The 19,922-nt window shown below is 46.3% G+C and overlaps 2 protein-coding genes across 8 annotated transcripts; both read right to left on the bottom strand.

The window, feature by feature from the left end:
- Positions 1 to 1,262: 1,262 nt before the first annotated feature.
- smad5 (SMAD family member 5) lies at positions 1,263 to 11,164 on the bottom strand. 6 transcript variants are annotated; one of them, XM_056439369.1, is made up of 7 exons: positions 10,959 to 11,164; positions 6,376 to 7,288; positions 4,785 to 5,087; positions 3,873 to 4,037; positions 2,712 to 2,933; positions 2,383 to 2,639; positions 1,263 to 2,268 (listed from the first exon to the last, which is right to left on the bottom strand). In XM_056439369.1, the coding sequence occupies exons 2-7, from the start codon at positions 6,776 to 6,778 to the stop codon at positions 2,125 to 2,127; spliced, it is 1,494 nt and encodes a 497-aa protein (XP_056295344.1). In that variant the 5' UTR covers positions 6,779 to 7,288; positions 10,959 to 11,164; the 3' UTR covers positions 1,263 to 2,124. The 6 variants fall into 6 exon arrangements, with proteins under 6 accessions (XP_056295344.1, XP_056295342.1, XP_056295347.1 ...); XM_056439367.1 differs by lacking the exon at positions 10,959 to 11,164 and adding an exon at positions 10,419 to 10,824; XM_056439372.1 differs by lacking the exon at positions 10,959 to 11,164 and adding an exon at positions 10,419 to 10,822 and having other exon boundaries at positions 3,873 to 4,034; positions 4,842 to 5,087.
- A 1,249-nt stretch (positions 11,165 to 12,413) lies between these two features.
- ap1ar (adaptor related protein complex 1 associated regulatory protein) lies at positions 12,414 to 19,709 on the bottom strand. Of its 2 annotated transcripts, none has more exons than XM_056439865.1 (10): positions 19,544 to 19,709; positions 17,859 to 17,907; positions 17,725 to 17,751; positions 17,377 to 17,402; positions 17,181 to 17,277; positions 16,906 to 17,004; positions 16,085 to 16,149; positions 15,563 to 15,636; positions 15,332 to 15,454; positions 12,414 to 15,098 (listed from the first exon to the last, which is right to left on the bottom strand). In XM_056439865.1, the coding sequence occupies exons 1-10, from the start codon at positions 19,612 to 19,614 to the stop codon at positions 14,824 to 14,826; spliced, it is 906 nt and encodes a 301-aa protein (XP_056295840.1). In that variant the 5' UTR covers positions 19,615 to 19,709; the 3' UTR covers positions 12,414 to 14,823. The 2 variants fall into 2 exon arrangements, with proteins under 2 accessions (XP_056295840.1, XP_056295841.1); XM_056439866.1 differs by having other exon boundaries at positions 16,085 to 16,146.
- Positions 19,710 to 19,922: the final 213 nt, after the last annotated feature.

Below are 19,922 nucleotides of genomic sequence, written 5' to 3'. Positions count from 1 at the left end.
CATTTTTAAGCATCACCGTAAAAAAAAACTCCGCGTTTCCCGTCAGTTAACAAATAGGAGCTTCTCGGGGACAGTTGGTGAATCTGTGTTTGTATTTAATGGCTCGTTTCTAGTTGTATTTGTACGTGAAATGTTTTTGTTTCGGGGTTGTTGAATGTTAGGCGGTCTCCGATCCGGCTATACGGAGATTTACGGTAAATACCGACGTGGACCAATCGGAAGGCGTCTTGTGGGTCCTTCGTTCCGTGGTTACGTCACACACCTCTGGACTGGAGCGGGAGTTCTGCACAGACGTGCAACTGAAGAGAAATATAAAGATATTAGGAAATATGTCATAAGAGCACATTTCTACGACTCAACGACGTATGCTTGATTTTTTGAATTTAAGTTTTGAAGTCATGTCGGTATGCACGCTCCTCTCCTGTGCCAACTGCTGGAGTGTATAATCTAATATTTTAACCCTTGTGTTGCCTTCGGGTCAATTTGACCCGATTCAATGTTTCACCCTCCTGTCAATATGACCCGATTCAATGTTTAACCCTCCTGTTACCTTTATATTTCCTAACATTTTACCCTTGAGGTCAATATGACCCCAGCTATTAAAATCTCCAGAAAATTAGAATGAATATTGTTTTCCAAGTTTAAGTGTGAGGTACTTTATGTTTGTTGACTCCCGAAAGACCACCGACATTAAACATTGAATCGGGTCAAATTGACCTGAAGGCGACAGGAGGGTTAAGGTACTTGATTTCCATTTGGAAGCCTCCTGATTAAGTACTAAAAAAGACATTCAGAAATCCTGGTAATTAAACAGACATGGACATCAAGTGGTAATTAACCCAAAGCTGATATAAAGTTTACTCAAAAGGACAAGATCAACCCTATTTTGCTTTTATTGGAGTTTCCCATTCCAGCCAATAAATATTTTTAAATGGACCATGTATTTGAATATTATAAAGCATATTTATTGATACTCTGAAAGCGTTACAGCAACCATGAGCGTCACTCATCAAAATGTACTATTGTCCTTGTTTGCTGTGGTGCGCTGATGTTTTTTTTTTAGATGTTTAAGTTGTTCAAACAAGTATAATCCTAGGTAGACCATTATTCAATGGAGAAAGCTGGGTGGCTAAGTGTTGTAAAGCTAATCATCAGTATAAATAAGTGTAAAATACTACATTGACATCTGTGCACATGCTGGATCCATCCTGATTAAAATATTATAAAAATGATAAAGAACACAAACATACATAAACAAACAATCATTGTTACCAAATAACCTGTTTATTTCATTGTGCTAATGAAGTAAATTATCTATCAACATAATGCCTTGGTACCCACGTCAACATTTAATATGCCTGCACAAAATCCACAAGTGCACAATATTGTTAATACAGTGAGTACGGTAGAATACAGTCACGCTGACTTAAACTGGAGTCCAAACAAGAATCAGTAACGACGATGTCCATTGTGTGATTATATCAGAGACGACTACTTCTGCAATAGATGTAACGTTAACAATGTTGTTAGCTTATGGCGCGTTAAACGTGTTCATTGTTTGATCTCCCATATCAAAAACTATCAGGTCGGCATACATCACTTTCTGAAAAAGGCCGTAGCTTAGTGTTCATTTTTATCAGTGGAGACTAATTTTTTTTTTACATTTTAAAAAGAAAGAAAGCTTCTGTTATATCCGAGCCTATTGGTAAACATTCTTCATTGTAAAAATCTGCTGTTGAGACAACGATGTGAGAATTAGTCCATCGGACAGAAGGCGGAGTAGTGAGACTTCTACGTTAAAAAAAAACTACACATTCAGAGAAATAAAAACATTCGAGCAAAAACAATAAAATCTTGATGCGAAAAAAATTGGAGCATTCGACAAAGATTCAAATGCGGCGGCGGAGCCCTCGATGCTCGCGGGTGTCGTAGCATCGCCGAGCGGCAGCGTGTTCATGCCGTCACCGCTCCGTCTCCGGACTCCGTCTCAACAACTCATCCCGGCTGTTGTCAAATAGCCAGCCAGAGTTCAGTATCCCTTCCCAAAGTTAGGTGTAAACAGTTCAGCCATTAAGACCACCTTAAATTATGAATCTCTGAGGGACGTTAGGGGCAAAGAAACGTTTAGGACACAGAGGAGATTGGGTTGAGGGGCGAACCCATCTGTGTGAGCACCTTGTCCAGCCACTGCAGGGGCCCGTGCAGGTGCACCTCGATCCAGCAGGGGGTGCTGGTGACGTCCTGTCGGTGATACTCGGCTCCCCAGCCCTGTGAGAAGGGAGAACCAATTTAACAACAACGATAATAACGTCTTCCTCTAGTTTAAAAAAAAAAAAAAAAAGAGTGAAACTGCACGGCTGTGCGTGTGCAGCGAGGCCTTACCTTGACGAAGCTCATCCTGATGGTGCACATCTTGGTGAGCTCGTACACGGCCTCAAAGCCGTGGTTGACCGACTGGGCCAGAAGCTGAGCGAACTCCTGGTTGTTGAAAATCTTGAGGCTGCACCCGCTGGGGATCTTGCACACGGTGGTCGGGTGGAAGCCGTGGTGGTAATTGCAGTTGCGGCTCTGGACGAAAATGCTGGTGTCACTGAGGCACTCGGCGTACACCTCCCCTCCCACGTAGTACAGGTGCACTCCTGGGAAACAGATAGGATACTGTCAGGACACCCGGGTGGAGGGGGGGACAAAACATGTCCACCAAGTCGCACCTTTGCCGATGTGCCTGCGCGTGTTCTCGATGGTGGAGTTGCGGTTGACGTTGGACAGCAGGCCGAGGCAGAAGCGGTTCTTGTTGTTCGAAGGGTCGGTGAAGCCGTCCACCAGCACGCTCGTAGACGAGGCGTGGTAAGCCTCGCCGACGCGGTTGTTAAGTTCGTAGTAGACGATGGAGCACCAGTGGCTCGGCTCCTCGTACTCCACCGGCTGCACATCTGAAAAACAAGACGAAAAAACAAACGGGCGAGTCATAAACTCAGCCGATGGCCTCATCGCACACGTCGAGAAGGCACGCAACAGGGATTACCATGGAGTGTTCCAAACTATACGGCTTTAGTGACAGAAAATGCATTTGGACAGAGGGAGAAAGAAAGTGAAATTCTTCACAAACAAAACTGATCATAAAACCATCATCATACAGTTCTTTGGTATATTAAGTCATATAAAGCCTTGTTAAAACCGTTGGGACTGGATAAATTATTTAACAAGGACAAGTGTAGTTAACAAGAGCGAAGGGGCCCATAAACACTTTGTTTTGGAAAGAATTTCACAGTATAAAAGATAATTAGATCCCTAAACTATATTGTACCAGCAATTTGTATCCCCCCCCCCCCACACACACACTTTAGCTTCTCCTCTCATCAGTATTATAGAAACATTTAAAGAAAGGAATTCTACATTAAATATTTCGAGGTAGGCATTAGCCATCTGACACTATTAACCGGTTTTCCAATTATAGTGTGGGGAGAAAGAAATACCAACTAAGTAAACAAGTAATATTTGAATATCAGACAGCAAATATAAAAAATTAGAGGCCTCCATTTGGAGGCAAATAGAGCAATGAGAGAATTAGTTTTAAAAAGGCAACTCCCGAATATATTTAAGTGAGTCCACTGCCGTGTGAACGCCAGCGCAGAAGAAAAGGGAAAAAGCCGGCGTTACTTTTGCACCACTGCACTGCCAAGTGGGAAAAGCCCGGCTTTCACACACAATATGTCGAGACGGAGACTTTCGCTGAAAAGCCAAACGCCGCCTCAAGTACACTGAACTGCTGTGCAGCATCTTGGACTTCCATAAGCTGTCAAACGGGACTTCCTGGTCTGCATTTCATCCTCTGAGAGTTGGGTCCCGGTACCAACGCGTGTTCTCCTCACCTCCTCTGGCCACGTTCGGAGCCACCAGGGTGCTGCTGGTCTCCATGGACTGGCTCTCCTGGCCCAGCTGCTCGTCAGGGGGCATGTAGGCCGGGGGCGGGGTGTCAGCTGAGACATTCGGAGAGTTGCGAGAGTTAGTGAGGATGAGACCAGTTGTTGTTGCTGCTGGCAAATGTACACACACACACACTCAGGATATGAATCCCAGAAGAGGTGTCGCATATCCCTCACTTGCTAATCCATTCCCAAGAGACATGCAATTTGAGCTTTCTTCGCCAATATTGAGGCACACGGACATAGAAAAGCAACAGAAAAAAACAATCACACTAAACCACTCGACTCTGGCAGTGAGAACGTGTTCACGATTCTGACGCTCAAACAACCGCCACGGTGAAGCAATCCATGAAAACCTTTTCCTGCCACCGGATGAGTCAGCAGATCTGGAGCAGCCCCCTCGCACACGAGTACAATCCGAATAATCCAAATGGGTATTTCTCTAACGTATCAAGACTATTGAACTTGGCAGGATGGAGTGACTTGGTTATGGGATATGTCTTTAAGTATTTGCACCGTCGCCGTAACAATGAGACAGAAAGGCCACCTGCTCCCCTGAGTTAGAGCCTTGGCAGCAGCCCTGGAGGACACCGCTTAGCCGGCATTTCCTTTGTTCTCATTGAGGGGTGTAGCTCGATGTGGATGAATATATTAACTTGACCTGGTTAGACGTTATTGTGAAAAGAATTTCCACTGCATGGCAATAAAGCGTATCGTGCATGGGTTTAAACTATTGGTCATTCTAATACTTTGAAAATCATACACATGTAAAAAACACGAGGGCCTGTGATTGGATACTTGACAGCAACACTCGACTCCAGGACACAATAGTTTGGCCCCCTGCCCAGGGTCAGGTACCTGGGAGCTGGAATGGACTGGAGGGCCCCGAGCTGGCCGGGGAGTTGGGATAAGTACCGCTGCTGGCTGGAGAGGAGGGATACGGCGAGTTGGGCGAGATGGGGAACGACCCGCCTCCTCCTCCACCACCTCCTCCGCCGCCGCCGCCGCCTCCGCCCCCGCTATGCGGCTGCTGGAAGGACTCTGGAAAGGTGGCGTTCAGGGGCATGTGCGGCTCGTTGTGGGTGAGGTTGCGGAACTGTACCAGCAGGCTGTGTTGCGGGTTGAACTCGCTGTGCCGCGGTACCAGGACCGGCGGGAGCACTGGGTGGTGGGAAAGGGAAGCAGAATAAGTTGGGCATGGAAAATTAGCACAAACACACACACACACACACACACAGAGACGGGGGGGGGGGGGGGGGAATCAAGACTTATCATTTTAGAGAACAAATGGATCCTTGTGTGGCTTTTATTGATCCGTTTCCTTGTTAATAATGCATCCTTTCCATTACTTACAAGGAAATGCAGCCAAAGTAGAGAGCACTCTTGTGTAACACTCCGGCTGCTACTAACAATAATCACCATTTGACCGATAAAATGTAAAGAAGACGATAAAAAGGCCCCGCAGAATTTCCCAAATATAATAGATTAATTGGAAGTGTTAAGCTATTTTTACACACACACACACAGCCGATATCAGAAGCCGTTCTTTGTTTTGTTAAACACATAACACGCAGTCTGGAGCCTGCGTCTTGAAACAGTTTCACCAACAATGTGGCCTTCCTAAAAAGCGGCATAAGACCTTGGCTAAGATATAAGCAGAGGTCATCCACATTTATTTTCAACTTTGTCAAGAGGATAGGAGCACATTCCCCCCCCCCCCCCCAGCCTTGATTCCTGAGGGAATTGCAGCGTCACGTCTCCAAGGCTGTCCCTCTAAAAAACACCCAGTAAGCCTCGCTTTTAAAAATGATACGACGTGCCGTCTCTCGTGACCGACACGCGATCCTCATCCTCCAAACTGGTCAACGCGGCGCTGGCCGTCCCAAACCAGCCCGATGCCAGAGAGGCCGTCCCCTCGGGGTCGTCGAGAGCGGATGCGATGCGATAGTGACGGAAAGAGAGAGAGAGAGATGGGGCAGTGATGAGAAAGTGCTGGGGAGTTTAGTCGGAGTGGTTTGTGCATTTAGAACGCCGCTCTGCGATGCCACACCCCATCTGGAGTGCCTAGAAGCATATAATCTAATAAGACTCCAAAAGAGGCAAGCGATATTGATTTTCTGTAAAAACGATGGGGGGGGGGGGGGAGAACTGATGACAGACTCCTGACCTCTGTGGATTTGTTTACCGGACCCAGTTTACACACAGGCCCGCGCTGGTCTCAGCAGTCTGGCTTTGTACAAAACGAATAACAGATCTGGCGCCGACTGAACCGCCCATTTGTGACTGACGTTAAAACAACGTATGCGGAGATGATCATTTTAAGATAATTTGTTTTTCAAGAGGACAAATAACATAGTTGGGCGGACGGGTTAAACATTAACCTTCAGTGTTACCAAAAAAAAGTCAATATTATGAGACAACGCTGTTCGGAGAATGCGAAGGCACCTACCGGGGCTCTCCACCCGCTTGTAGTGATACGGGTTGATGCAGACCTCCTTCTGCTTGGAGCCGAACGGGTACTCGCACACCTCCAGGTGCTTGAGCTCGTGGTGGGACTGGAGGTCCGGCCAGCGCCACACGCGACAGTAGATGACGTGAGGCAGGCCTTTCCTGTGGGAGACCTGCAGCCGGCCGTCCAGCGAACGTGGAATGGTCACGCACTTGCTGTCCTGCCCGGGGCAGCTCAGCGCCTTCTCCAGGTCCTCCATGGCGCCCTTCTTCTTCTTCAGCTTCTTCACCAGCGCGTCCACCGCCTTCTCGGCCCATTTCTCCTCCTCGTCGCCCTGCTTCCAGCCGAGCAGGCGCTTCACCGCGGGGCTCGTGAAGGAGAAGAGGCTGGACATGGTGGTCATGCTTGGTGCCTTGGCGTAGGTGAAAGGGAGGTCCTCGATGGCGGCGGCTCCACACTTCAGGGTGACGGGGTAGAAGTCCCCCGCTGATGATGATCTCTCTCCGATCAGTGCTGGTGGTCTAAAGTGTAGTTGGAACGCGTGGTCAACAAGAAGGCACTCGAGTGTGAGAGCGTGTGTGTGAGTGTAAGGTGAGGGGTAGGGGAGAGGAGGCTTTAGCCTTGTCGGCCCAAGGACAGGAAGCAGGGGAGGGAGGAGAGTCAGCCAGCAGGACGCAGCTGCTGCTGCTCAGGAAGGGTCCTGCAGCAAGCGGTCCGGAGCTGGGTCACCAACACTGATGGAGGGAAGGGGGGGTGCAGACTGCAGGAGCGGAGATCGTGACCTCTGTCGAAGTGACACGCCGCAGCAGGTCTCACCGGCGCGAGAGGACAGCCGCTCAACAACAACTCCCGGCTCTTCTCCGGATCGCCGTCTCCAACCGGCGCACAGTCGGCGTTCTCCTCCGCCGGCCTTCTGCAAGACGAGAGCACAAACAACTTAGCGGCGCGCCGTGGAAATCGACGAACGAGCGAATATTTTCCAAACCAATTTCAAACTAGAACGGGCACTCGGTAGAGCGCATACCTCTGCATATCACAATATTGGGCATTGAATTATGAACATGTTGGCATTAGTTGCATGCCAATTGGATAAAAATTGACCGCACTATGGTAAAAAGAAGAGTTTGACCCGATTGATCCCAAAATCTAATCAAATGGTCCCCTGATAATAACCAATCATCCCACCAAATGTCATGCGATTGGGTTTAATACTTTTTTAGTTATGCGAGTAACACGCATACAAATAAATAAATGGCGATCAAAACAAAACCTTCCGCATTTTCAATGCGAAGGTAACTAATGCGAGCCTCAGCGCAGCATGTGACGAATAGGATGATCAAATAAAACCACTTGTGCCCCTTTTTTTTAGTCCGACACATTTTAAATACAAGATTCAGTCCGGCTGAAACTCGTATTCAATTATCCGAAAGGTGTTGCATCTAGAACTTGCAGAAAGCCACGCATATACATTGACAAAGAGCAAATATGCAAGACGCCAAGTTGGTCCACTAGACGTTAACTTCAGCAACGTGTCCAACTGATACTTTCAAAACACATTTAGTTAAACTGGAGCGTGTTTGTGAATTTTTTTCAAACATCTCTAAAGATGCTCGAGATCAGAGGAAAATGTTCAGTAACCCTTTCACGCGACTATTAAAAAGAATCCATTATGAATTCATATTTTTGGTCAGCTAATTTAGAGCATATGCTTATGCGAGGGCTGAGAAACTAAAATGTTCACATCAGCAGTGTTATGCTAATTTCCAATTTTTTTTAATTTTACTTTCAAAACACACATTCAGTTAAACTGAAGCTTGTTTGCGAATTTTTTTAAACATCTCTAAAGATGCTGGAGATGAGGAAAATGTTGACTGAAAAAGAATCCAAAATGAATTCATATTTTTGGGCATCTAATTTAGAGCGTATGCTTATGTGCGGGCTGAAAAACTCAAATGTTCACATCAGTGATACTTATTTTCCACTGGGAAAGGCTCTTATCACATACTTTTATATTATCATTTCTCATTGTACAACCATGAGTCACACAACACACGGGACTGAATCACCACCGTTAAAATGAATGTGCTATTCCTTCAGGGCGATCCCCCCCCCCGACAAAACTACCGTTTCCACCCGCTAACACCGAGATGCCGACTCCCTCCGACCTGATGCGACTAACGAAACGCTGCGATATCCGACACGTCGGGCCCTGCCGTGCAGCCCTGGCGAGCAGACGGTCAGACGCATGTAGCCTCCAGCAGCAGCTGTTTGGGGCCTCGTGAAAGCGGCCTCCGTCAGGGAGGATGTGACCACAAAGAGCTGCTTCCTCCCTCATCCCATCTCCCCCCCGATCCCTCCCTCCCAACACACAGCTGTCCGACAGCGCTGCACCCACTTCCACGACTCATTGTTCTGCGTGCACATGAAAGCGGAGGGAAAACCTCCTGAAGTGGAACATGTATGCACACACACAAGGGTTACCAGCCTGCAACTTTTTTTGTTTTTCTCTCTCCCTGACATTCAGCAGACGATGTTCCAGCAGCTGTTTCCACAGAGCCCAATCCGCCAGGAGATCTGGACGCGGCCTCGTTCAGACCGGATCAGCAGTGATTCATCAGCTCATTGTAGGAGAGCGAGCGAAGCCAAACGACAGATCGCAACACACGGACGTGTCCGATCTTCCCAAAACAGGCAGAAACGCACGGTTTGATGAACACGGCGGAGGAAGTACTTGCCTGAACGCAAAGCCGTTCTGCATCTGAAAGAATTAACCCCCCGGATAAAAGCTGATCACGGTTCACACAGATAGCTCTTGGAGTTTACCATCAAAGACATCAAGGCAGATCAATCTCAACCGAAAATACTTTCACTTGCCCACATCAACAAGAAGAAACGGGGGGGGGGGGGGGGGAGCTTACGTCCCTGATTTACTGATCATTGCCTGAATTTACTGTAACCATGATTAAAGATTGTTATGGTCTGGCTTACACAAATCACCTTAGAATTCAGAGTATACACACACACACACGTGATCAAACATCAACATATTTTGAGTGTGGAAAAGCACAGCCTAGCTAAGTGTGACTTTTCATGCAAAAGAGAGGCAGTGGTTCGTTTCTTTATACTTTTCATACGAGTTCATATATTTAAAAAAGTTCCAGGAACAGAAAATAACATAGGAGATCAATGTGAGAATCAACACACGTCGGAGGCCCCTTTTCGAAAAGTCCAAACCATTGAATTACAAAATAGGGAAAAGGAGCCAACATTAAGTGGTAAACATCTACTGGGCCTGCATGACGTGAGGTTATCACAGCCGAGGCCGGTCGGGGTCACACTGCTCCGCAGGGCCGCCATCATCCTCCTCCTCTTCCTCCTCCTGTTATCGAAGTCTACAACAACCAGATTGCGCTTCACGGTGTGCGATGCTCGACATGTATGAAGTCCAGGGCACAGACACTACGGAAGAACGGCTGGGTGAGCAGTAACGTGAAGCCCCCCCCAACCACAGATACACAAACACACACGAACGTCAGCCGGACACGGTCCTCAAACCTCGAGCTGCTCCGAGTTGATTTAACTGCCACCAGAAACACGCAGTCGTGACGCATACGTGCGTTATTCCAGAGGCGCTAGCGGACCCTGGGTCGTAGCGAGCTAATGTAAGCGACCTCGCGAGAGAGAGAGTGCTAACTAGCCTCGCTGCCGTTAACGGAACTTAACTTAAAAAATATATTTAAAAAAATTAAAAACATGCAACAACTACCGCCACTTAGTCTGAGTTTCACGTCACCCGGACGTGGTTCAGTCTTTTTAAAAACGTGGTTTTCTCCGCGTTCTGCCTCTTCACAGTGAGCCCCGGGTGACTTCAGCCTTCCTCCTCTTCCTCCATTCCAGAAACTTTTTTTGAACTTCTCTCAAGCTGCGGCTAAGCGCCGCTAGCCGTGAGCCCTCCGAGGGAACAACCCGGCGGACCCGGGCGTTACAGTAGCTCCCCGCGGCTCACTTCCACTCTCTTCGTGAAGCTACTAAAAGTCACATACCTCTTTTAATAACGCACACTAGCCACGGCCGTTGAGTTCTCGTGTCGCTCCCGGGCTGTGGATCCTACTCTTACAGCTTTTCCTCCCGTTTTCCCCGGTATCTTCCCTCCGCCTCCCCGCGCCATGTCCTCCCAGATCCTGGACACAAGTAGACTGGGGAGGCGCAGTGCGTATCACTCCGCGTCCCCCGACAAACTAGTGCTCGCTTTGGCGTTACAGCGGAGGAGAATGTGATTTATTACTGCTTAAAGCGTACGACCATAACACACCGTGCAGCAGTTCAATTGTTTCTTTAACAAAAGCAGTCCAGTAAATGGCTAAACTTTCCAAGCACCAAATTCGCGTTCCTCGCGCAGAGATAAGGGGATATTCCGCGTGAACAAAACTTTTAACTTCGTTGACAGTTAGCTGCACATAACGTTAGATCAATACGATCATTGGCGCCAAACGGAACATCGGCGGCTGCACCTGAAACGCATCACACATCAGGCCTTTAAATGCCTTCGTGGGTTTTTCCGTGCGTGAAGTTGTGATTCTTACCGCGGTCGTGCTGCGGCCCTGGGACGTCTCACAAGTTGCTGGCTCCACTCAGTCTGGAGCGCCGCGGTGCGTTTACGTGCTGTCGTCCTTCGCAGTCTCTTGTCCCGAGCCTCAACGCTCCCCGCGTTATTAACCCATTTATCTTTAATTAATAATTACTATTCCGCACGCATTTCCGCAGATGAACCGCTACACTCTCTCTCTCTCGCCCTCTATCTCGCTTTCTCTCCATTCAATCGTCAAATTCCGAATGAAGTGCAGTAACCATGTTCATCCGCTAGTGGGCGACATACACGCAGCTCTGGGCTGTTAAAGGGACACCGTCGGACGTCCCAATTTCACTGGCACAGATTACAACAATATCTCTCTCTCTCTCTTGTATGTATATATACATATATATATATACATTTATTTATATATATATATATTGTAATTTCACTGGAACAGATTACAACAATATCTCTCTCTTTGTATCTCTCTTTCCCTATGTATATATATATATATACATATATATGTATATATATACATCTATTTATTTTGTAGTAAACTGTGACATGTATATATACATATATATGTATATGTATATATATATATATATTTATATATACATACATATATGTTGCCTCTCCCATCTAATGTTTGCAGAGATGTCACATTGGTGATTAACAGGGCAGTAATATGTGTATAGCAGTAAACAAATGTAGGTTTTCCGCCAACTGCATGTCCAGCTGAAGCTGTGATGGAAATGACGGATATGTTTCTTCACATTGTGATGACTTCAGACGGTGTCGTATCGATGATGTCAATTCTTACAGGAACAACCGCACACGAGATGACACACGCCTGCCAGTTTATTCTGAAAGCTGGCGTCACTGCACTCAAGCGAAACCCTTAAGTGCCACAAGAAGCACGGTAATCCCGTGGTAAACAATCATCAGGATATAGTTTCAATAGGATGAATCCTGAAAGCAAACAGGAAACAGGTTTTCTGTTCATGTTTGACGAGTGACTGACTCCCTCCTTGTGTCACACATCAAGAGACACACACGTGATGACAACAACTGACTATTTACAGGAACTGTTAGTGGACCTGCCAAACACCTTTCTGTAATTACACAAATAATAAAGCAAAGTGATTATCATATATCATATTCTGTCAGACATGAATGCGTTATCATACACATTTGGTCGGGTTACATTCAGCTTTGATATTTTTTTGCAGCCAACCCTTCCTCTAGAGTGGTGTCCCATCACCACACGTCCCAGGGGAGCCTTAGTTTGATTGGTTTAAATAATTAAAATTAAAAGTATTCTTTTAAGCGTTGCACTTTTCTTTGACTGTTCTGCTTTGGTGTTTTCGTCTTCCTCTTCTTACTTAAACACAACAGAAATATGAAATTTCTTCCTGTTCAGAGCAGCCGGTGAGTAACACGTCAGTCATGAACCTTCAGGAAGTCGAGTCACTGCTGTATTTTTATTTTTTTTAACACAGAGCAGCATTAAAAAAAGAAAAGTGGACATTTAGTTACAGCTCAAGCTGCACGTTGAAGCGACCGGCCTCCAACCCGGAGAGACAGGAGCAGTTCCAGCATGAAAGCTCTGCAGTCAATTATTCTAATCTGACCTCTCAACTCCTCTTTTACTGTCTGCATGTGTGTGTGTGTGTGTGTGTGTGTGTTAATTCTCTGCATTTTGTCGTTTCTTTAATTGACTTCTAAGACAAATACATCCAACAGATTTAGAAAGATTCCTGGTTTATGTGTTTGTTTGTGATTTAAGTCACATGATTTTTGTGAATCGTACAAATAAATCACCAGTAAGTTACGAGTATCAACTTTAATTTTTAAAAAAGAAAAAAGAAAAGTGATTAGCTGTACAGCATGAAGAGGCGTTGGTGGACGAGCCGACCGCAGTGGCGCCAACTTCAACACAATCAAAAGAGACGCAGTGCAATACAAACGTGAGATGTGAGGACATCTTCATCGTTCCTCCTTCTCGACAGACCTCCATTAGAACGAGGAACAACCCTTTACGGTCCTCTGCAGCCAGAAGCTCTTGTAGTTGGTTGGCCCTCAGACTCGTATTCTAGGTGTGTGAACTACAAACGTCATGACATCTACTCAACGTCATGGCGATCACAGGGAGTGCATGTGATGCCCCATAACATTTATTTCTGTCTGCACACTCCAGCAGCAGCAGAACACAGCTCTCAGATCAGTTTCCTGTTCACGCACGTGGCTCATTTCAGTGCACGCTACTTTGGATTCAGACGAGGCGCTACAAGACGGGTCAACAAATGGATATTATATATATACATTATGTCTACATCAGATTCCTCGGGAGAGCAGCATCGGATCGATTACAGAGACGAAACAAAGTTTACACCAGAATCATGATTATATGTTTGATAACCATCTTTTTCCCCATCCAGACTCACACAAATCATTATAAAAACTATGCTTTGGATTTCACGCCAGATTAAAGAAAAAGTCATTATTACACTTAGAATTGATTCGTCTCCCAAATACGTGCAGATCACCAAAAATCACAGCAACCAATCAGAAATCAGTCATGGAACACAAAAGGATTTTTGGAGAGAAAGATTGTCTCTGGTTATGTTTCACCTATGTTGTTTGTTGCGTATGCATTTTCCATTACTATATCGTTCCATATATTCCAGGCTGCTGTGGGAACACTGGATATCAAATATCAACATTAACCAGTTAATGAGAACAGCAGCTGGCCGTCTAGGGAGCCTAGAAAAAAGTCCAGTGTGGAGCAGACATTTGATTAAATAACCAATAATTCTATGCAAACAATGTAGAGGTGCATAAAGACCTGCTGTCCTTAATAATCCATTATATACGTTTGTGGTGTGGTGGATGTCACGGTAACTGGCAATGATGTCGCTGTTCTGTCGTTTTTGAAGTATAAAAAAAACCAACAAAAGATCTTCTCATGAAATCGAAGTGGGAAAAAAAAGCAAGACAGAAAAATGTCCGTCTTAAACCCAGATGTCGTACGATTTAGTGATAGAGAGGAGTCACTGTGTGTGTGTGTGTGTGTGTGTTATGTATCCAAGAGCCCGGCACACCTTTTTCAGCCATTTTGAATGTGATTGAATGTCTTAGAGTGTGGCCTGATGTTGATTGACACAAATATCAGAAAATGCACATTGCAGTTGTGAACAGTTTTGATAGGTCCCACGTCGGTAGTGTGACTGGAGGGGGGGGGGGGGGGGGGGCTCCCTGCTCAGAGAAGCATGCAACGAGGTCAACGCCTGATTTGAGGGCGCTGCTGCTTGACCACATGCTGTAGTTCACCGAGATAATAAACCAAACAGAGACATGAGACACACAAAGTCGGACTGAAGATCAATCGATCCATGACGATGACGATGATGATAAGCCATCAGCGACTGAAGAAATGATCCAGCCCCCACTGATTTGTCAAAATTATTTGGTCTAATATTTATTCCTTTTATATGGAATTATGTGTCTCATGCAACAACTGAATCGAGCTGGACTGGAGGCGGGAGACTCGAGGCTAAGGGAAGCTGCAGGTTGGTGCTGCTTGACGACGCCTCACACGCTGTTTATGGATCCCCTGGAGTCACAATGCAGAAATGGTCGGCTGTTATGGAAAATGAAGGCACTGGAAGAATTTTTTGTTGTTGATAAAAACGCCACACCACACTGTAGTGAAGAGTGGAGATATGCAACTTGTTCCCACAGCTTCCGTCTCGTATGACGGATTATGAAGAACGACTCGGCACATGTCCTCTCCACGAGGCGAAAAGAAGAATAAGCTGGTGAGCTTCGATGTGAAGGGGACACGACGGGAACGTCTCCTTTGGTTCTGGACACTATCTGTCCTGGTTGTCCGACCGGAGGCCAAAGTCCGGGAGGGAGTCCTCGGAGGGAGTGTCTAGGACCGGGTTGATGAACCCCTCGAACTCAGTGTCTGCATTGTCCTCTGCGTGGCTGCCCACAAAATCATTCTCCCACTCCAGCGCGGTGGAGTCCTCCGAGGCCGAGGGCGGGCCGCTGTCTGCCGGCCTGCCGCCGGGCCTCAGGGCCGCCCGCAGAATGTCCTCCTCCGTCCGGGACCTCTCCCAGGCCGGGAGTCCGCGATTCATTCCTACAACGCGGGGACACGAGCGGTCAGTCCGAGAGCAGAGGTCAAGAAAAGTGCTGCAGGCCGTAAACTGGTGGCTCTGAGTTTACGACAGCAACCGGTCCCAACTCAAGATTTAACACTTAACACACTACGTCTTCCTTAGTGGAACCAAACTTAGACGCCATGCGTTCGTATCCAGGATCTTTTTGTATCATCAGAGCTGAACGTACTGTACATAGTTTCAACCCCCTCACCTTCCTCGTCTTCCCACTCCAGATCCAGCGAGGTCCCGTCATCGTTGGTGGAGCGGGTCTTGTTGGTGAAGTCCCAGCTGCACTCGGTGTTGGGAGTCACCACGTTCGTCTCGGACGGCAGTCCTGGGATCAAGAGAGTCCCCCGTCACAACAGGAGCCTTTAGACGAGGGCTCCGACCCACATGTAGACCGTTACGCAGAGACAACTAAATGATGAGATGGCTCACTTACTGTTGCCCCTGAAAGCGTCCGACTGGGCTCTCACATTCTGGAGGTAGGCGTCAAAATCCTCCCCGGGGTTTTGTCTGGAGCGGAGTAAGTCAACAGTCACCATAACAACAACAACAACAGACATGTATAAGCAGTCACAGTGGAATGACTAACGCTTCCCCTACAGATCTCTGTTCAGCATTGATTACCTTGCATTACCGTTAACGTCTGTTTCGCAGCCTCCACAAACGAGGTGCTCACATAATAAAAATTATGTTTCCGTTGAGAGCGTAACAAAAAAAACGGGAAACGTGAGATTCTGTCTGCCAAATATAAACACGGGTAACTGTCATACATCTGAGGCGTACTTATTACTAAATGACTGATTTGCCAGATGCTGGTTCTCCAAATGTCTCTTTGCAGCTGCCGCGGATAAAAGACTTTAAACACGTCCGTCATTACGGTCTCCTTCGTAGACTCGTGGCCGCGGCTCGTCCCCAGCTACACGGCCGTCCTGTCGTCTCATGAACTTCAGTGACTCACTTTCTTTGCTGAGTCTCACCGCCGGAGCCATCTGCTTTCCCACGTGTCCTCTGGGGAGGCATCTGCTGACAACAACAACAAAAACAAACACAAACACAAAATCACACAGATCAAGTTAACATAAAAAGTCTAGTTGCCCCATCATTATAAACCATAGAAACATCATGGAACAATGTTGGTGCTGTTGAGGAGACGTGCGAGCCAATAACTCTCATAAAGCAAAGAGAAAACACCAGAGGAGCAGTGGTATGAGGCATGAAAAAGAAAGGAATCTCATTTTCACAACATCAAAAAGCCATTTCCCTGCAGCAGGCCTTTCTGTGAAATACTATAGGAAATATATATAAGTATATATAGCCATAATATTTTTCTTGCTGCAATTCTATTATATTCCAACCCTCCACATTCCTTTATTCATGATGTGGAGACTGTCGAAACCGAGCAATAGTAATGGCATTATCTGCAGCGAGGGCCTCGTCTTTTCCTCATTTCACCGCTTGTTCTTATGAACAATGGTCATGGCGAGTTTAATGCCCGTTAACCCTTTGGTGCTCGCTGTATATTCTACATCATGATTCAGAATGCTAACCAGTTGTTTATCAGCTTAATGAAAAACACAGACAGTCAACAGTTTACCAGGCTGGATCGCGACGGCAAAAAGAAAGAAGACAGAACAGGTGAAAATATCCCCGTGTCGCTTTAAGGCACAGCGGGCCGAGGAGCCGGCTCTGCACGGGGCCAGCGGCGGGTTAGAGGAGAAGTTGTTTTAGCCAAGCAGTAAGTCAAAAGTGGCGGAAGGGAAGCGCTCTGCGCCGCCTCACCTCCTTCGTTTTGCGTTCACGCGACAACCTGGCGGCCTCGCGCTCGGTGGCATTTCTAGCCTCCTCTTCTAGCCTCAACTTCTCCTCTTGTGCCTCTAACTGAAGCAGAAACAAATAACAAAACAAACAAACAAAAATGAAACAACACACAAAAAACACAGAAAATTATCAAACAGAAAAAACAAGGCACCAAATAATAACATTTAAATAAAAGTACAAAAATAGGTTGTAAAACAGAAAATTAAACAACAGTAGGTTGAAGGTTACGTCTTTACCTCCACTTGGAGCTTCTGGTCTATCAGGATCTGATTATCGGAGAGCGCGGTGTAGCGGTGCTTTTTGAGGTGCTTGATCTCATCTTCACTGATGGGCCTTCATGAAAGAGCAACAACACACACGTTGAAGGGAAAGGTTTTTGTCAAGGAACACAGATTTTCTTTTTCTTTTTAAACTTCACACCAGGTCTCTTACCTCGGGCAGGGCTGCGGACTCTCAGCCTGCAATGCAACAAACACAACATTTCATTACACAGCATCAGTGCATGCTCACTGCTGCACTGTCTCACTCAAGGGCTAATAGTCTGAGTGTCTGCAGACAGTAATCGAGTTACTCTCACAGTGATGCTGCGCACGTCAGTTTCCATCCATCACTAGAGTAAACGGCTAGCAGAGGAGTCTGACGGGAGTCTGGGAGTTAAATTCATGCAGGGACTACCTGCATAATGCCGCTGTAATTAGCCTGTACGACGAACACAACACCCACTCGGTCTTCTGCAATGCAATGAGAGACTGCTCACTAACTTAACATGATCAGACTTACCTCATCACTCTCGACCAGATTTTCAAACTGCAACATTAAGAGAGAAAAAAGAAGACACCATCAGAACTATAGCACGATATTGAATAGCCATCATTAATAACAGAAAACAATCGTAGTAAACGTACGACTCGTACCTCTATTGTATAATGTTCCCCTGTGGTGCTGCTTCGGAAGTACTTTGACCTGAAGGAGTAGATAAGAGAGTATGAACACGCCGGCAATGCTCGGAAACATGGGGAAAAGTAGATGATGCTTTCAACATTTAGTCTAAAACGCTGCAACTTCACTTGACAGAGTTGAGTTATTATTACAGAGAGATTATTATACGGACCGTTGCATCAAAAGCAACAAGGCAGCCGTGCTCCTTGTGGATCAGGAGCTCTGGCACCGACAAAATGATCATGTAAATGTCATTTTGTTAAACTGCTTTGCTAGTTTAGTTTAATGTGGACAAAGCTACACTGTGTACAGATAAAAACTATCATTTGTAACCGTCCCAAGAATAAACCCCAGCGACTTTACACAACATATATTATCAGCCTATATATTCTTGAGATTCTCAAATTGGCCAATTCGCCTTTCTACCAAAAATTTGATTTGTTCCTTTCACTATTAAACATATTGAAGAACCTTAAAGAGCGACTCTTCCTTTCATATTGACCGCTTCTGTTCAAGGTCCGGTTCAGAAGTGGAGGAAATGACCACAAGTTGGATCTCTGTGCTGACTAATGCAGTTTGGTAAGTGCCAGTTACAGTAACACACAACAATATGTATAGAGGCATCAAATACAAGTCATCAATATGTTTTAAATAAAAAATATCCGACAAACAAGCTGTTTTGGTGGTTAATTATTGTTTGGATAAATGTGCACACAATGGCATAATATACATGGTATAAGGTATGTAGGAGTGTGTTAATGGGGTGGATAAACATTACATTGTATTGGGGTAGAAATAAAAATATGCTTTTTCTCACAACAGCAAGAAACGCACAGGTGTAACTTATAATATTAATGAAAGCTCAGTTGCACATGTCCCAGTAAGACCTCCAGGCCCTAATTAACGTATTATTGATCACACCTGTGACTAAACGTCAGTGAAGAGGGGTCATGGTCGAGTTCAGACGTTAACCTCAGGTTTAACGCTTGGTCAAATAAAAAGAATACGAATAATTTAGTTGAATATTCTTCTTTTTATTTCCCTTTTTGCACAAAGCCTACGTGGCATTACTGCAGGTAAGATGGCCCAATGGTGGCAGGTAAAGGGGACTATTAAAACATGACAACAACCGAAATAACACCTTTTATAACTGCCGTGTCTGTCAACTTCCATAAGCAAACATGGGGACGTGATGAAGGAGTGTGACCCAGCCTGACGCTGGAAGAACAAAGCAAGTAAAGTCAGACTGAAAAACATACATTATTAACCCCTCGGTCTAATGCCTGGAAGGCCTGCGAACACAGACACCTGCGTCGGGTCACGAGAATTAAAAGTTAAATTGTTAGTTTATAACCGCTGTCAACGAGTTGAACGAGCTCAACCTGCCTGCTATGCTAATGAACGTCGCTTGACAATAGGGGTGGGGTCTGGGTCTTGGTCTTGGCCCCCCCCCACCCCTAGAGACCCCCCCACCACAACACCGTGACCAGTGGCCTCTCTGCCCGGCCCTCCTCTCCGGGTTACAGACGCACGCGCTGGTGTCACTTAACGGCTAGACAACTTTGAGCTCACGCGAGCAACCGGATACGGTTAAGATGAAGATGATGATGATGATGGTAGCTAGCTAGCTAGGTAGCTCCCCGAGCTCGCCTTCACTTACCCGCCTCCTCTCTGGATTCTGTTGGCTTCTCTCCTGAAGAGCCCGACACAGTATGTCCAGCAGTTTCCCATCGCATTGTCAACTGTGAGTGAGTGTCTGGCTCGCCTCGCGGGTGGTGGTGTCCCGGCTGGTGGTGTTAGTGGAGGCAGCTAACTACATCTCCCAAGTCCGGTCCTGCTGTTGCTGCCACTTCCTCGTCCTCCTTCCCTTCAGGTCCGTGACAGAGCGGACAGGAAAACGCGGCAACAGCGCCACCTACCGGCGGCGTCTCCTCATTTCGGATACCAATATTTTTTGTACTGAAGTTTTATTTGCCATTTGTGCATAAACACAACGGTCCAGACACATTGGACATCTAGTGCAGGGCTCTCCGAGTCAA

The sequence above is a fragment of the Pseudoliparis swirei genome, chromosome 19 (genome assembly GCF_029220125.1).
Source record: "Pseudoliparis swirei isolate HS2019 ecotype Mariana Trench chromosome 19, NWPU_hadal_v1, whole genome shotgun sequence".
NCBI lineage: Eukaryota > Metazoa > Chordata > Actinopteri > Perciformes > Liparidae > Pseudoliparis > Pseudoliparis swirei.
The sequence above is the reverse complement of the archived record's forward strand: the minus strand, read 5'-3'. Positions and strand labels throughout refer to the sequence as shown.

Coding starts and splice junctions, on each gene's coding strand:
- ap1ar (XM_056439865.1), bottom strand. CDS start 19,614: ATGGGAAACTGCTGGACATACTGTGTCGGGCTCTTCAGGAGAGAAGCC. Junction 17,752..17,858: donor GGGAACATTATACAATAGAG/GTACGAGTCGTA, acceptor TTAATGTTGCAG/TTTGAAAATCTGGTCGAGAG. Junction 17,403..17,724: donor ATCTGGTCGAGAGTGATGAG/GTAAGTCTGATC, acceptor GTTGCATTGCAG/GCTGAGAGTCCGCAGCCCTG.
- smad5 (XM_056439369.1), bottom strand. CDS start 6,778: ATGACCACCATGTCCAGCCTCTTCTCCTTCACGAGCCCCGCGGTGAAG. Junction 5,088..6,375: donor CAAGCGGGTGGAGAGCCCCG/GTAGGTGCCTTC, acceptor CCCACCACCCAG/TGCTCCCGCCGGTCCTGGTA. Junction 2,269..2,382: donor TCAGGATGAGCTTCGTCAAG/GTAAGGCCTCGC, acceptor CCCTTCTCACAG/GGCTGGGGAGCCGAGTATCA.